Here is a 16,162-nt window from a genome sequence, read left to right on the forward strand (position 1 = left end):
AAAAAGAGAAAAAAAAACATAAAGCTAACTACTGTCATGTAAAGGATAATGATTCTGATGTTAATGTAAAGATAAGGATTATGATCTCTACAGTATGTTGTTTTTATGTTCAGGACGGAGCTACTCCACTTTGGCACCAGGATCAGTATTCTAACTTTTGGTCTGGTTTTATTGCTTTGATGATTCCGGTTTAAGTTACTATATTTAAGAGAAATTGAAGCAAAATCTATAACTGGACAGAACACTCTGGTGTTTGACTCATCAATCCCTTGACGTAAATTAGTCTAAAAAAATATCCGACCTATATAAGGCAGTTAGTCACCTTGCATTTGATCTTTATCTACAGGTTTCCCTAGAATTTTGCTGAGGACCTTGAGGAGCCCCATTTTTCTACTGGTGGTATTGGCTGAAGTTAATTTGTCTGCTATGGTTGCTGGACTAGCTACATTCATGGCCAAGTTTCTGGAAAGGCAATTTACTGTCACAGCATCTTTTGCAAACTTATTGATTGGTAAGCAGCTGGGCCGAATTAACCTATACGTAAATTATACTATAGCGAAGGGTCCCCAACAGAATTGGGGCCCACGCAAGGTCATCAGTTTTGGGACATTTTACAAAAACTGCATGTGGTCGGCCAGGCCCAAAATCACAGGAAGAGAGGTGCACAGAAGCTTGCTTTCGGTTCATTTTTTTCTTTTATGATGGCTAGGCATTCCTTCTCAATTACAGCATACCTGCTCTGAGTCTCTCACGCAAGCAGCTCCGTGCTAATGTATAATACCAAAAAAACACCTCCACTCCCTTCCTTCTGAAATGGGCTGGGCTTTTGGGCTTCTTTTGAAAGGCAGTGCCGTTTTTTGTTTTGCTTGTGAGATTTAGCAACACTGAATCTAGGTGGGAAATTAAAATACTACACACTGTAAACAAGAAAATGGATGTCTCTAAAAAGTCTAAAAATGTGTCTGCAGTGCAGATCTTTTGTACATCCAGGGTTGCCAGAAATTAAAATTCATTTGTAACCCAAAGTCAACCAAATACCAGCCCAAAAGTAGCCCAATGTTATGTTGCCTAAACAAGCTCTAAAAGTAATCCAATAAACATGGTATTTTTCAGTTTCTTGCTACATTTTTATCTTAAGGTATTAAAATGATCAGAACTCATCAGTGCACAAACACACACACACACACACACACACACACTGTGTAGCTACTCAGTGCATTTGGAACTGCATAAGCAAAGGTCTTCAAAGAAAAAAACAAAAAAGTTTTGTAACCAGGGTTAAGCGACTAGTAAAGCTACACAGATATTATAAATTAAAAAAATACAATTACTTTCACTATTATAATTCATCTTATACACCAATAATTTAAAACATAAAAAAATCTAACCTACTTGAAATCTCATTACTGGTCTGTGTGAGGAGATACTGTATATCTAAGAATGTATGTACAAACAATTTAAAGAAAAGGTCCTTTATGAACTGAAATGTTTAAGTCTTTTAAACTTCAGTTAAACTATGTACACGTGCAGTCACCTTGAAATGGTTTGCATTAGCTGTTACACATCAAACTTTGCCAGCAGCTGTGGAGGAGGCCTGCTATAAATTAGGCTAAAGTTCGGTTGTTTCTTTGCAGTCTAAATCAAATGTGGAGTATGTGTTTGACAGCAGTTTTAGTCCCATTCTATTTCAACTGTCATTGTTAAGAAATGACATCTGAGAGAACTCTCGCTACGTTTACTTCACCATCAGACTTCCACTCTTTCCTATATATTTTGTATCAGTATATCTTTTGTTACCGGGCATGAGCGAAACATAAGTTACCCATAATGCAATGTCTGTCATAGCCGCAGATATTGATGCGTGTTATTGTTAAAATGTTTAGCAACAGTGATGTAAACACTAAGGTATAGCTTAGTATTTTGCTTAAAAATGTTGTTAAGACTTTAAAACAATGCAAAATATATCCAAATGTAATACCTGCACAAATGCCCAAAAGTTGATTTTGATGATGTCAGTGCATTCTTCTATTTGCTGTTTTAAAATTATCTCTACACATAATTTATAAAATAGTGCACATTCTGCGAATAACAAATCTTTACACCGTGACACTGCTGTGAATGAAAAAACAAAACAAAAAAAAAAACTGCGATTTTTACAGGGCCTTAATAATAGATGCTGGACTTTCTGGTAAACTAACAAAACCACTGACCCATTAACCCCAGTGGATGTTATATTATGCACTTGCTAATGCTGTTGTACTTTACTGCCTGAGACTGAAGCTTTTTTTATGTCTGTGATCCATATTGCATTATTTTGTGTTCTATGTATGCCAATAACACCATTCACCATGCACAGGGCCCCCAAAATATAGGTTATCGTAGGGCCCCTGCATTCTTTAATCCGGCCCTGGTAAGCAGTGATAAAAAAAGTATTTCCTTTTTAAACTACACCAAGCAATTTCTTTTTTTGCATCTCAAAAACCCATCATTATGTGTACTTGTATGATCACAAATGAAGAACAAAAGAAAGTTAGTACAGAAGTAAAGAACGTAACTACATGCAAATATATACTTACAGGGGCTTCTGAAATTTGTATTTTGAGACATTTTATTTCCACTTATTTTGAGCAATAGCAGGTGTTGCACATGTTAATTATCAAGGAGGTGTCAATTGAAAAAACGTGGAATGTGCAGAAGAGATTCTTTTGAAGCAGTCTGTGTTCACTGCCACCACCACTTCACTTCTCCTGCACCCAATCTACAAACCAGTGATAGTGGAGGACTGTATGCTTGTATAGAACAGTGACAGTCCATTACTGTCACTGTTCTATTTGCAGACCAGCGTCAAAAACAAAAGTGAAATCTGAAATTTTTATGTGATGACTCATACTATAAACAGTGCACTTCAGTTATAAGTACACCTATCTCTTTTTTTCTCCCTTTTGTCAGGAGGTGTAAATATCCCCATAGCTGTTGTAGGAATTGTCACTGGTGGTGCAATCATGAAGAGGCTGCATTTGTCGCTGAAGCGCGCAGCTTTGATGAGTACAGTTTCACTTTTTATCTGCGTTTTGTTGGCCACCCCTTTGCTCTTCATTGGATGCTCCACTCAGAAAGTTGCTGGACTCAATACTGAATATTCAAATGGGTAAAATATGTTACTGCAATTTAATCAAGTCAAGCACTGTTTTATTAGCATAGAACTCATAGAACACTGTTTTATTAATTAGAACCCAAGCATGCATTCCACAACTGGTTGCTAATTTTATACTTTAGTATTTTGCTATCTGGTAAAGTTTCATTGCCTTATCTGGATCCAGCCATACTGTATAGTTATTCAAAACTGTCAGTGTCACAATTTCTAATACAGTATTACTATTGCTGTTTTAATTCAGTGGTCTGCTTTAATTTCTTCAGTCAAGAGTTTGTTTTCATTTTACTTAAGTTATAGACTGGGACTTAATAAGCTGTTTAGCAGCATTTGGGAGTAATCACCCTTAATATGGATGCCAGTTTCCTTATTTCCCCATTGTTCATTTAAAGGAACATACAATTCCTATCTGCAAATCAAGTGGAAACTAGAATCTTAAGAATCGGTTTTGCCTAAATCCAGTTGAAAGATCACAATTAAACAGGCATAGAGAGAACATGTTATTAATAGAAAGATATTCAAAAAAGTTGAAATATTATTTTCTTCATTATGTCTGTTTCAGGTATCTTGATAATAATACACCAGAATGCATCAGTAGTTGTTCTTGCCGGGCGGAGGCTTTCAATCCTGTGTGTGGTTCAGACGGAGTTGAGTACAGTTCTCCATGTCATGCTGGCTGTAGAAACGTTACCCTTGAAACTATGGAGAAGACCAAGGAACCAAAAGTCTTGGTAAGTTCAGCTGTTTCTGATACTCTTGTCTGTTTATCAATACTTGAATTGGGCCCCAATTATTTTGACTGTGCATCTTGCTCAAAGGGGTAATAACCAAAAGAATAACAACTTGCTTCCATTTTACAATCAGCAAAGTGAATTTGTAAACATATATTGTTAAGTATTTGCCTGCAAATGACAATAGATATACTGTCATTATCATTTATGTAAATATATTTCCCCCCACTTAGTGTTCTACAGGAATGTACTAAAAGGTTTACAATGTAGGTTTGACCGTTTTAGTTTTACCAGCTCGCTTTATACACGAAAAAGTATTAAATAAAAGAAAATAAACAGATCAAGCACACGTCCATGAAAGAGTAAGACGTTTTCTTCCTTGATAACCTTTAGAGTTTAAAAAGCAGTATGACTGCATTCTTAAGAAAGTTTAAAGTTTAAATTAAACCTTGCGTAATGTTCATGTTGTAAATAAACTTCAATGAACTCATAATAATATAGCACAGTAAAGAAAATAGCTGTGAAGAAGGATGATAATGAACAATGAATCCCTGTCTATATGTATTCCCCATGTTAAGTATCTTGTATATAAAGACCAAGGGCCCTATACACAAAGCATTTACCACCATGCTGAGATTGCAACCTTTTTTTGTAAACTGCTAATGTTACATAACTATCAAGCAACAGCAAAGGTGTGAGTAGGGGCTCTTAAATTAACCTCTATAGTTATTTTATTTTTTTTTACAGCCAAGTTTTGTTTTATTTTTAGAACTTAGCATAAATGTTTTGTGACTATATGGCCCCACCTGTTTATAAAGACCACAATAAAGTTGCCATTTGACAAGCCAATTCAATTATAGCAGTGAAAAAGCATTTCAGTAAAATTTAAGCAATAGTGGCGCAGAGGAATCGGTACAAGACTGACGACCTGAGGTGTAAATGAGGAAGTGCATATACCAGGTCTTAACAGCTCTCACCAGTAAGCCTGACCTGAACAGTGGTTCAGAAATGTAGCTTGAGAATCCATTAAAAAAATAAACTGTATGGCATTTCTAAACGTTTCAGAGACCTAGTTTAAAGCACTATAAGCTGTAATGACACATGACTAGAAAGTATAGCACCCTGTGCAAAAGTTGCCAATGTCCCAGCTTTTCCTAATATATAGCAGAATATTCAGTAGCATGTGCAATATCATCAAAGCAGGGAGAATGAACAATAGCATATAAAATTGTTACAGGTCAGAAAAAACCCAAACATTTTACACAGAAATGATGCACAGTGATATCTAGAACCAGTAGTTGTATACTGTGATTACAGAATTGTTTTGCATAATAATATTTGATTTATTTATTGTATTCCTACAACAGACCTACACAGACTGCAGTTGCATCTCTACAGATCCTTCCAACGCCACTGCTGCTCCAGGCCAATGTGGCAGCAGCTGCTCCCACCTTCTCTTACCCTTTATGGTGTTATCAGCCTTGGCAGGCTTCGTTGCGTCTTTCTCACACACTCCCTCCTTTATAATGGTATTACGGTACGGTACTTTTAATCCAGTTCAATCAAGGAATATATTTACATGGGACTATCAGAAATCAAACCGCAAATTGACAAGCTATGTGTTGGGAAAGAAGCACAAACACTCTTGTAGTGGGTGTTTAGAAGAACATTTAAAATGATTCTGTACAGGCACCAGTGTGACAGTGATCCTACTGTATGTGCCTGGCTTTGTATGCTGGTTTTGCAACTTAATGTAAAGTAATTTAACCATGCACTTGTACACAAAGGCTAGCCATTTTGTCAAGCAGCTACACGTGTATTTTTCACTGGCAGGTGGCTTCAAGGCAAGTGCTTCGACAAAATAGTACAAAATAAGTAATTCCTTCAAATATATTGTTGCTTTGCCAAAACCAAGCAGTAGATTCCAACAGAGGGTATCTGAAAGCATTTTTTTGGCACCTGCCAATTCCTGCCTGTACCTGCAAAACATGATTTAATGTAATCCTGGTTTTATAAACTACAGTGTTGAAATGTATTTGGATGGAAGCCCAATGCCACTAGCTGTTTAAATGGCCACTATTTTTTGTTTAAATGAACCAGCAAACCTTGTTTTATTGGTTTTTAGAGTTTTCTAAGATATTTGTGTTTGTAGTGTTGCTGTGTTAAAGTTGGCTCCATCTTTTCATAAGCAAGTCTAGAAATAACCAAGGGTTTCTATACACACCAGCTTGTTATTTCCAAGTACTTAACCATTTCACCAGTGCACTGAAGCAAAAGCCCTAATATATACACCTGTGTCTTATTATATGATAACCAAGACCTTTTTTTTAACAAGATTACACCTTCCTTATTCTACAGGTCAGTTCCCCCAGAAGACAAATCCCTCGCACTGGGAATTCAGTTCATGATACTGAGAGTTCTTGGTAAGTTATTTAAAAACTACAGTAACAAAAATCACATTTCATGCCAAAACAAATTCATGCACAAATAAAACATTTTAATGTCAGAAAGACAGATTGGTAAAACAGTCAGCTGTGTCTGGGGTGTGTGAAATTATCATTTCTGCCAAAGTCAGGCCCAAAAGTGGAGGGCGAAAAGCCACCCATGGATAAGTGATGAGTGGCATTTAGGATAAGAATCTACTGAGTGCAGTTTGAGATAATATCACATGCTTTCCTATGTTATTTTCTGAATGGATATCATTTATTATCGTTTTTTACCAGTTTTCATAAAAATAAGTCAGGTTTTAAAAGATTAGGTCTCACTCAAGAATGTGACAATTCTGATCTATAACAAGAAAATCTGTACCTTCACATTGTGTAGATGCATCTATGTAAAAACAAATTATTTTAGTGCAATAGAAGGCAAATAGTGATTGTACCCTCAATACATGTTGCATGGAATCTCGTTCAGGGAATAGGCCAAAACAAGATATTTGTAGTCTTAAAGCTGCAGATGTTGACAAATTAGCTGGAAGAGAAGACACTTATGTTTGAACAAATATATAAATATATTTTTGTAATTCTTTTTTTTACTATTATTTTTGCATTTTGTTAGACAAAATACCCAAGAGTATTTGCTACATTTGTTTCAAACTTAAATGAGTTTTTTTCCCATGTGTTTACTGCCAAGCAAATTGGTCTAAGATAATGTGACATGCTACTCGTCAATTTTTTTGTTTTGCCAGGCAAGTTTGAGAGTGTTATTTCTTGTTCAGTTTGTAATATAATCTGTTTGTTATTCCCTTTAGAAAATGGCGTAAATGCTGCTCTATAGCAAATGCTTAGGGTTAGATTTTAAATGGACGAGGGAGGTATTTTGTCAGCACAATGCTTATGCAATCCTTTTGGCTTTGCTTTTTTTTTTTTTTTTTAAATCTTGTATCTTGTCAAGTGTGTTGTGCCTTGCAGTAATCCATTCAATGTCCAATACTTCGGGCTACACTGTGTTGCAATTTGTTACTGAGTTCTACAATCACAAGCACTCATTAACTAAACCATGATCGATTCCACAAAACACGTTTTTTTCTCAGTCTTTAAATAAGTAAACCTTGTTGAAATATTAAAATACCTGGTTATTTTATGATTTAAAAGATCATGTGTACCGAAGACGCATTGCAATTTTGCAGAACAGCTTGAATCCACATGCCAAGCTTATGGTACTTCCTTGGTTCCCTGCGTCTCAATGGTCAATTGTGAATATACTGCATGCAGTAGCTAGAATGTTGGAACAGCTAATTGCAGCCTGCCTTGGAATTGCCAGAAACGTGTGACCAATAAGCCCATGTTTTTAATAAAAAAAATTAAAAAAAAACAATACAACATATGGATGAATGCACTGCACTCACTTGCGATGTGTGTTTGTGACTGGTGAATAAGTGACTGCATTCTTAATTTGGGATTCTGGATTTCTCTGTGTCGTCTTCATCCCCCTCAACCTGCACCACCAATTTACCTATCTGTCAACCACATTTTTGGAAGGTAAATCTATACAATAACTATAATATGCTGTGTTTGGAGAGAGTCGGGATGGTTTATATTGCTATTACAAGGCGATCAATAAGGAATACAATATTATTGTTTCTTTATAAATATATAGTATATGCATTCAGGGCTTTTAAGTATATTCCATCTGGAGTGTTGGAAGTGTTGTTTTTTTGTTTTTATTGTAAGTTTTTTTTGTACAGTAGTAAAATTGCAGTTAACATGTAAAGCTGTAGTTAATGCATGCCCCATAAGTTAAAGTATGCTCATCATTGTAACCAGAGGTGGCATTCTACCGAGGTCAAACTTGGGTCTCAAGCTCCCGCTGGCAGTATTTATATGACTGCTTGGTATTTACTATTCAACCTCCAAATCTATGTTACACAGCAAACCAACAGAGAAAATTAAGGAGTCTTTTGTACTTTACCAGAATCTGTACATGAGCATCAGCATTGATGATGCAAAAAAACAACCGAAGACATGACCTCGGTGTCCTCATAGCTAGTTACAGCCATGAGTATGCACAGTATTTATTGGAAGTACTCATGACTTCAAGGTAATGTTGACTTTTACTCACCCAAAATACATTTTATTCACATAGGAGTAGATGTACTAAGATGGGCCAGTCGCGGTGCAAACATACCGCAATTTGCATTTTCGTTGCGGCAATTCGCAAAGTATACATTTTGTCGTATGTACTAAGAGAAAATATGTTAATGAAAAGAGCCACAATATAGTAATTTAAATATCTGTTGAGTCTTCTTAGCGAGATCTCGTGCGACATTGTTCATATAAATAGCGGGAGTTGAGTTGTGGTTTGCTGCAGCAGAGGGTGCCCGAAGGATAACGTCTATACATGCAAGGGTGCAAGAATCAAAATAACATTGTTTTTGTTAAATGTAAACGTCATCTGTACAATGCATTCGGTTCCGTCTTCATTTTACCTATTTGAATACTGTTATATATTTATAGGCAGTTCAATCCCATCAGATTCTATAGTGGGGCCCCCACCTTCACCCCCAAAAAGCTTTTAATAATTATACAGTAGCCCCTCGCTAAACCGGACATGTTTGTCCAACATAAGGAGGTGTCGGGTTTAAAAACAATACAATAAAATCGCACACATACATTTATAGTACTCAACACTATAATTGTGTTTTGGGTAGGCTACACATTACATTATGTAAAAATATACATCTGTACAGTAGGCCTATACAGTATACAGTACAGTCGAAAAATCAGGTGAATACCTAGCACACTGTCTTTTTGCTTTAGCCTACCGGTAACACAAAATAAATCATGCTGCTGCATTGTACACAATGGTGTACAATGTGAATAAAAGATTATTTTAAATTGAAACTAAATGATTTTAGTGTTTTATTATTATTATTATTATTATTATTTTTTTTAACTTGGCCTAATTAGTAGCCTAGACAATTAACACACAATAGATCATGGTCCTATACAGATGCTCAGAATGAGCTGGAGGGGTTAGTGGCACATGTGTGCAGTCTATTGCTCCTATCATGCTGGGGAAACCAGAAATGTCATAGAAATTTGTTTTCAAGGCTTGTAAGTACACCCTGACTTTAATGAAAATTAGGTACTAGGTGTTCGCCTCAAAAATGCATTGAGCACAACTGGCAACCCACGAGAAAAAGAGGACTGGGAAATGCCAGCGACAATTGCGACTGTTTAAAACATGTTTTCAAAAGTTCTTACAAATTGATGCCATTGTAAGTGTCACAATTGACGGGAGCTTTAGTACATCTCATTATAATATCTGAGAACCCTCATCTCCACCCACTTTTTTGAAAATTTATGCAGGAACACCCATGATTACATATTCATCGAAGGTTGAACCGCAAAGAAAAACTGCTGCCGCAAAGCATTCCCTAAAAAGTTGCTAATAGCATTGTGCTTGTTTAGTATATTTCACCCTAGACTTCCAACTCGTTTGCAACTGGTTTGCAACTATTGCGACAGGCGCAACACTTTAGTACATCTATCCCATAGTGTCTAAATTGGAGAGTAAATTACACAATGACCCAAAACCTTATCTGGTGCACTGGTCGTACTTCATTGCAAACTCTTCAACTCAACCCCTTAGTGAATCCAGAGCACTTTATTTATATACAGTATTACGTTGTAACTTGGTTTGTATTTTTCATTTTAGCTTGGATGCCAGGGCCGGTTCTGTTTGGCAGCGCTATTGACACGGCATGTATTTCCTGGGAGACCAAATATAACAAGAAGGCTTCCTGCAGATATTATGACAATGATCTTTTCAGACAAAGGTACTGTACAACTATTTTTTGGAAATACTAAAAGTTAATTGGAGATGGTGATTTATTTATTTATTTATTTATTTATTAATGAATAAAGAAAATGTATCAAAGATTTCCTTTCACCTGATTGGTCAGCAGCAAGAACTTGAATTTTACCTTTCTGAAGCAATACATGTGGAAATAATTTTTGTAATGGACCTTTACGTACTTGATGACCAATCAGGTTGAAAATAAAAGTTCACGTTGTAATGTTTCCATTTTCTAAAAGCAATTGAAACCTTACCTTCTGATAGGGCCAGGTCCTATTGCTTAAATATCCTTAAACACGGTCAACTGAAAACATGATGAAGAAAACTTAATTTTCAGACCCTTTCCATTTTACACTCTCACAAAAAACCGACCCAGCAGTGGACAAATAACACAAAACTGAGAAAGTGTCAATACAGTTAAATCCTCTTTTGCCTGTAAATTAATGCTTATCTTGCTCTTATTGTATTACTTGTATTGTAACACTTGAAATGTATTTGCTTACGATTGTAAGTCGCCCTGGATAAGGGCGTCTGCTAAGAAATAAATAATAATAATAATAATAATAATAATAATAATAATAATAATAATAATAATAATAATAATAATAATAATAATAATAATAATCTGAGGAACCTACAAAATCCATTTGTCTTGCAGATACCTCGGCCTGCAGCTCCTGTTCGAATGTGGTGCCTTCTTCTGTTTTCTGATGGTTTTCATAATCCTGTCAAAGCTGGAGACAGAACGAGAGGGGAAGAAAAATCCTGAAATGTGTAAAGTCACTGAGCAGCTGGTTCTGGACAAATCCAGTAACTCCTCTGTGTGATGAAATCTTACAGCAGAAAACAGTTGGTATTTAAGAATGATTTAATTTCTCTGAAGCCAACCAGCCCCAAATAATAGAACAGAAAAAATTGTTTTGGATGGCTGTGTATCTTGTTGAACTATTGGATCATTGTGTCTGAACCAGGACTTGCAACCCTGAAGAATTGCCTATGAACAACTTAAGCAAGTGCATTTAAAAAGGCATTTAGGGAGAGCATGAAATTAGGTCATATTTTTATGCTTCACAATTATGTTTAAAAATAACTAAAAACTGGTAAGGCTATGTGGTCCAGTGGTTAAAGAAAAGGGTTTGTAACCAGGAGGTCCCCAGTTCAAATCCCATCTCAGCCACTTAACCTCCTTGTGCTCCGTCTTTCGGGTGAGATGTAATTGTAAGTGACTCTGCAGCTGATGCATTGTTTACACACCTTAGTCTCTGTAAGTCGCCTTGGATAAAGGCATCTGCTAAATAAAATAATAACAATAAAGCAGTAGCTTTGGCACCATATTCAAGTGCAATGCTTTTTGAGGTTCAAATGTATTAAAAAATCTACTTTCTAATTGAAACAAGTCAGGTAACTACGTGACATGAACAGGATAAGCAAATATGGTGTTTATTCCAGTTTTAACTCCTGTTTTTTGAAAGGAGAAATGTATTTTTTTCTACAGCCTTACTTATATAAAGTATAGTGGAATTAATAGACGCTTTGGCATTTTTTAAATTTTAATCTAAATCATGGCTGCTCTTGGTTCAGCAATCAAGATACAGACAGCATATATCTCTCTTTGCTGGTATGTAGCTCTAATGGGATGCTCTCTGCATTGCAGACGTTTCTGAAATGGAATGTTGCTGGTGATATTCTTCCACAAATATATCAGCTGTGCTTCAATAAGACTGGGGAATGAGACGGATATATCAACAAATACTGTGCATGTTTTGCCTGTTTACACATTGGGCTGTATATGTGTCTGCATAGATGAATGAAAGTTAAATATGAATGAACTATAATTAAGCACACCTAAATGTAGAGTATATTTTTATTAGTATATTTTTTGCAATTTATTTGCTTTTTATACACTGTGACATAAATTAACTCTTTATTACTGTAGCACATGGTTTTATGTTTTAGGATGACATTGATTTAATGGAAAATTGTCTGTCATCATATGGTCAAATGGTGTGTACTAGGACCTCATCATTTGGCGAGTTATTGATTAGCATCAGGCCAGTGTCACTACAAGAAGAGTGCTGCTAATGCTGTGAAACATATATTAACCTGAGCATTTAAGGGCACTATCTATCAAGACTTGCTGAGCCAGCTGACCCTGATGAAGATATCGTATCTATGCACCTTTAAAGCTGAATTTTATATGCTTTAAGATGAATACCTGAGTTTCTAAACAATTAGTTTCAACTGATGTGTATCAGAACCCAGGTTCTCATTGATATAATCTGAAGTTTACAATCCCTTCCATATATATTCCTTTTCATTGATATTATTGATATAGTCTCGAGTTGATCGTCGTCTGTTTTAGTAGATGCCTGCTACAGTGGTCCCCTACAAGCTATGACGTGTGGTGGTTGTGCTAGCCAGGTTTCATTACTTATGGTTAATAGTCTTTCTGCAGCATGAAGTGATTTATACCTGTCACATAGTTTCAAAACAAAATTATTTTAAGTGCTTTTCCATGTATCCCTCAGGCATACAAGGTTCAGCTTAGTGGACAGACGTAGATACTTCGTTAAGGATATATGCTGTACAATATTTTACAAATATATTTGAATGCTTTCAGATTTAAGCAAATTCCAGTTAGGGAATTAAATCAGGGCACAACACATTTTTAACATCTGAAACGTTTTCAGAATGTCTGTATTCAATTCTGTGGTGGCTCTTATCATGTTAGGTAACAACCAAAGATTTTGGACTAAAAGCTATACCTGCCTTTTATAGTTTTTTTTTCTTTCTTTTTGTTTCTAGTCATTATGACTAGTTCTGAGTTCTGTTGCTCTAATTTCGGGATTTATATTGTTCTCTCTTGTTCAATCTGACAGCCATCTTGCTTGCAGGCCTTTTTTGGCAAGTATTTGTTGCTTCCAGGTCCTTCATAAATGATGTGATATTGTGGCTTTTCAACTCTGTGTCTATGATATACCACACAGTGGTATTCACTGGGGGCTTTCTGTATTTCTAGGGAAGAGGTTTAGTCCACTATGTTAACCCTTTTGGCTAAACAGTACTTTATAGACCAAGCCCACCTTTCACAAAATATTCTCAAAGTCTTTCTTCTGCTCCTCCCCACCACCTCCTTTGCAAATGTATCTCCTTTCTGGGGGTCACCTGGCATTGTTTGACCTCAATTGAGGGAATCTCTGTCAGATAGTGAGGTTCTGGTCCAAATAGTCTAATCATCCCGCAATACGTTTTATACCGCATCTAGCAATGCTGTTTCTTTCATTTCATTTGTTTTGTACATTAAAAATATGGTGGCCAGTATTTACATACTAAAATTTAAATGAGAAAGTAAAAATGAGAAGAATGCCACATCAAGAAAATATTTTAAAACTTCGAGAAACAGTAAAGGTTAAAAAATACACACATATATGGAAATCATTCAGGGTACCACAATAAGTATTTTCAAAACTAACTAGACTAATGTTAGTAGTACTTTTCGAATAAGCTTTTTTCCAAATGTAATGCTGAGAGTTTAGATTGTGTTTGGTATGTATTATTAATGTAAACAGACAAAGGAAATGTCCCTCTAAATCACTACTCCCTTATTCGGATATCTTTTTTCATCCTCAGACTCAAGCTACATATCTACCGGAATCTATGCTGATTGGTCAAAGCTTTGTCTACTGTAACTGAATCATACAGCTGTAAATACTTTTAGTATTAATAGTTATAAAACAACCTAGAAATTGTTTAGTATGAAAGTAAAGAAATAGCATTAAACATTGAACTGTTTATTTGGGTATAACAGTAGGAACACATTAAGCTGTACTTACTGTATATATTGTATGTTGTATTTGCTTTTGTAATAACCCTAGAAAAATGTGTTTTGTCATTCTCTTTTGAATTTCAAACACTGATCTGTAAGATGTTAGTTCTTTGCATGAAATGAATCACAGTTCCCAACTACCCCTGTGAGGATGTAAGAACAATTACTGGCAGTTAATCACTGGAAGGATAATCCACTTCTGGAAAATGAATGTGAAGTGTATTTTTTTTACCTATTGTTTGAGCCATTGTATATTTTTCACTGTTTTCTTGTTGCATAATAAAGAAGTGCACACATATATTAACAGTCATAAAAGTAATAATACTAATAATAAAAAGATAAGAAATATTATTTGTGTATCTTGTTTTTCGATTTCTTTAAACCTTATTTTGAAAAAACCTTTCCCTTTCTCTTGAGTTATATTATGCATTTTGGTATTTTAGTTTTAGTTTTGCTATTTCATTTTGTATTTATCTATTACCCACCTCTTGTTAAACTACTACTGCATAAGCCTTTAGTACACCATTATCAACCCATGCAACCACTAGCAAAGTGCTACAGTGCCACTGGTGCTCACCAGGGTTCACTGTTCCAGGAGAGCTAGTGTGTAACAAATAACATAAACACAGACTTTGTCCATTAAAACGTTTACATTTCTCCACTCCACATCAATGAAATGTGTAAAGAAAGGCTATCCCTATGATAATCAAATTACAATATATATCAATTTAGCAAAGTGATGGTTCAGGCAGGGAACTCCCTTTTTAAGCTAGATTAAAATCAAGCATATTAGGCACCCTTATTACCAGAACATTCATCAATCAAATGGTTAGTATCTCATTCATCATTCGATAAACAACATGTCCAATGATCAGCTAGAAAGGTCTTTATATATTACCTCAATCCATTCATTCCCGCTGCACTTCAGAGTTCGCTTCCTCCTCCCCAGCCTCCACCTGTTTTTCGGCTTTGTATAAGGAGGAGGGCAGCTATCCTACCCCCCTCTGTCCATGGCTTCCCTACAGTCACTCTCTCCACTATCAGCAAACTAAATTATAGGCAGGGGTACCTCGAAGGGCGAGGCCAAAGATGTAATGGAAATATGCATAGTATTTCTTGTGTAAGCTTTAATAAATATTGTTTTCCACTGCATATTGGTCAACATGCAGTTTATGTTCTGACAGTTTGACAAGGGATGTTGTATTAAAATAACAGTACATCATCATTACTGGGATTTTCATTAATTTGAGACTACCATACCATACTACCAACAGAGTTGAAAGGTTACAATATTATGACAACAAGCAAGATGACTGTCAGATTGAGCAAGGGAGAAAAATGCAAATCCCACATTTAGAGCAACGGAACTCATAACTAGTCATGATGACTGCATTCTTCCATGACATTCTCCGAAAGAATGAATTCCAAATCCACGTGGGTCCAGTAACAGCTCAAAACAGCCAAAGTAATGCAACAATCCCAAAACCTATAACATGTTCCTTTTCAAGAAAAAAAAAGTACTCCACATATACAGTGCCTTGCGAAAGTATTCGGCCCCCTTGAACTTTGCGACCTTTTGCCACATTTCAGGCTTCAAACATAAAGATATGAAACTGTAATTTTTTGTGAAGAATCAACAACAAGTGGGACACAATCATGAAGTGGAACAAAATTTATTGGATATTTCAAACTTTTTTAACAAATAAAAAACTGAAAAATTGGGCATGCAAAATTATTCAGCCCCTTTACTTTCAGTGCAGCAAACTCTCTCCAGAAGTTCAGTGAGGATCTCTGAATGATCCAATGTTGACCTATATGACTAATGATGATAAATAGAATCCACCTGTGTGTAATCAAGTCTCTGTATAAATGCACCTGCACTGTGATAGTCTCAGAGGTCCGTTTAAAGCGCAGAGAGCATCATGAAGAACAAGGAACACACCAGGCAGGTCCGAGATACTGTTGTGGAGAAGTTTAAAGCCGGATTTGGATACAAAAAGATTTCCCAAGCTTTAAACATCCCAAGGAGCACTGTGCAAGCGATAATATTGAAATGGAAGGAGTATCAGACCACTGCAAATATACCAAGACCTGGCCGTCCCTCTAAACTTTCAGCTCATACAAGGAGAAGACTGATCAGAGATGCAGCCAAGA

General features: G+C 35.9%; 1 protein-coding gene across 5 annotated transcripts in view; it reads left to right on the plus strand.

Moving 5' to 3' along the window:
- The window catches only part of LOC117405645 (solute carrier organic anion transporter family member 2B1), a 31,847-nt gene extending 17,488 nt beyond the window's left edge, over window positions 1–14,359 (plus strand). For all 5 annotated transcript variants that reach the window (XM_034008853.3, XM_034008854.3, XM_034922492.2 and 2 more), the window contains 7 exons: window positions 347–511; window positions 2,950–3,148; window positions 3,714–3,882; window positions 5,250–5,419; window positions 6,241–6,305; window positions 10,042–10,162; window positions 10,841–14,359. In XM_034008853.3, coding sequence (XP_033864744.3) covers window positions 347–511; window positions 2,950–3,148; window positions 3,714–3,882; window positions 5,250–5,419; window positions 6,241–6,305; window positions 10,042–10,162; window positions 10,841–11,009 — 1,058 coding nt within the window. In that variant the 3' untranslated portion in view covers window positions 11,010–14,359. The remainder of the gene's footprint in view (window positions 1–346; window positions 512–2,949; window positions 3,149–3,713; window positions 3,883–5,249; window positions 5,420–6,240; window positions 6,306–10,041; window positions 10,163–10,840) is intronic.
- Window positions 14,360–16,162: the final 1,803 nt, after the last annotated feature.

Source organism: Acipenser ruthenus, chromosome 8, assembly GCF_902713425.1.
Source record: "Acipenser ruthenus chromosome 8, fAciRut3.2 maternal haplotype, whole genome shotgun sequence".
Classification (NCBI taxonomy): Eukaryota; Metazoa; Chordata; class Actinopteri; order Acipenseriformes; family Acipenseridae; genus Acipenser; species Acipenser ruthenus.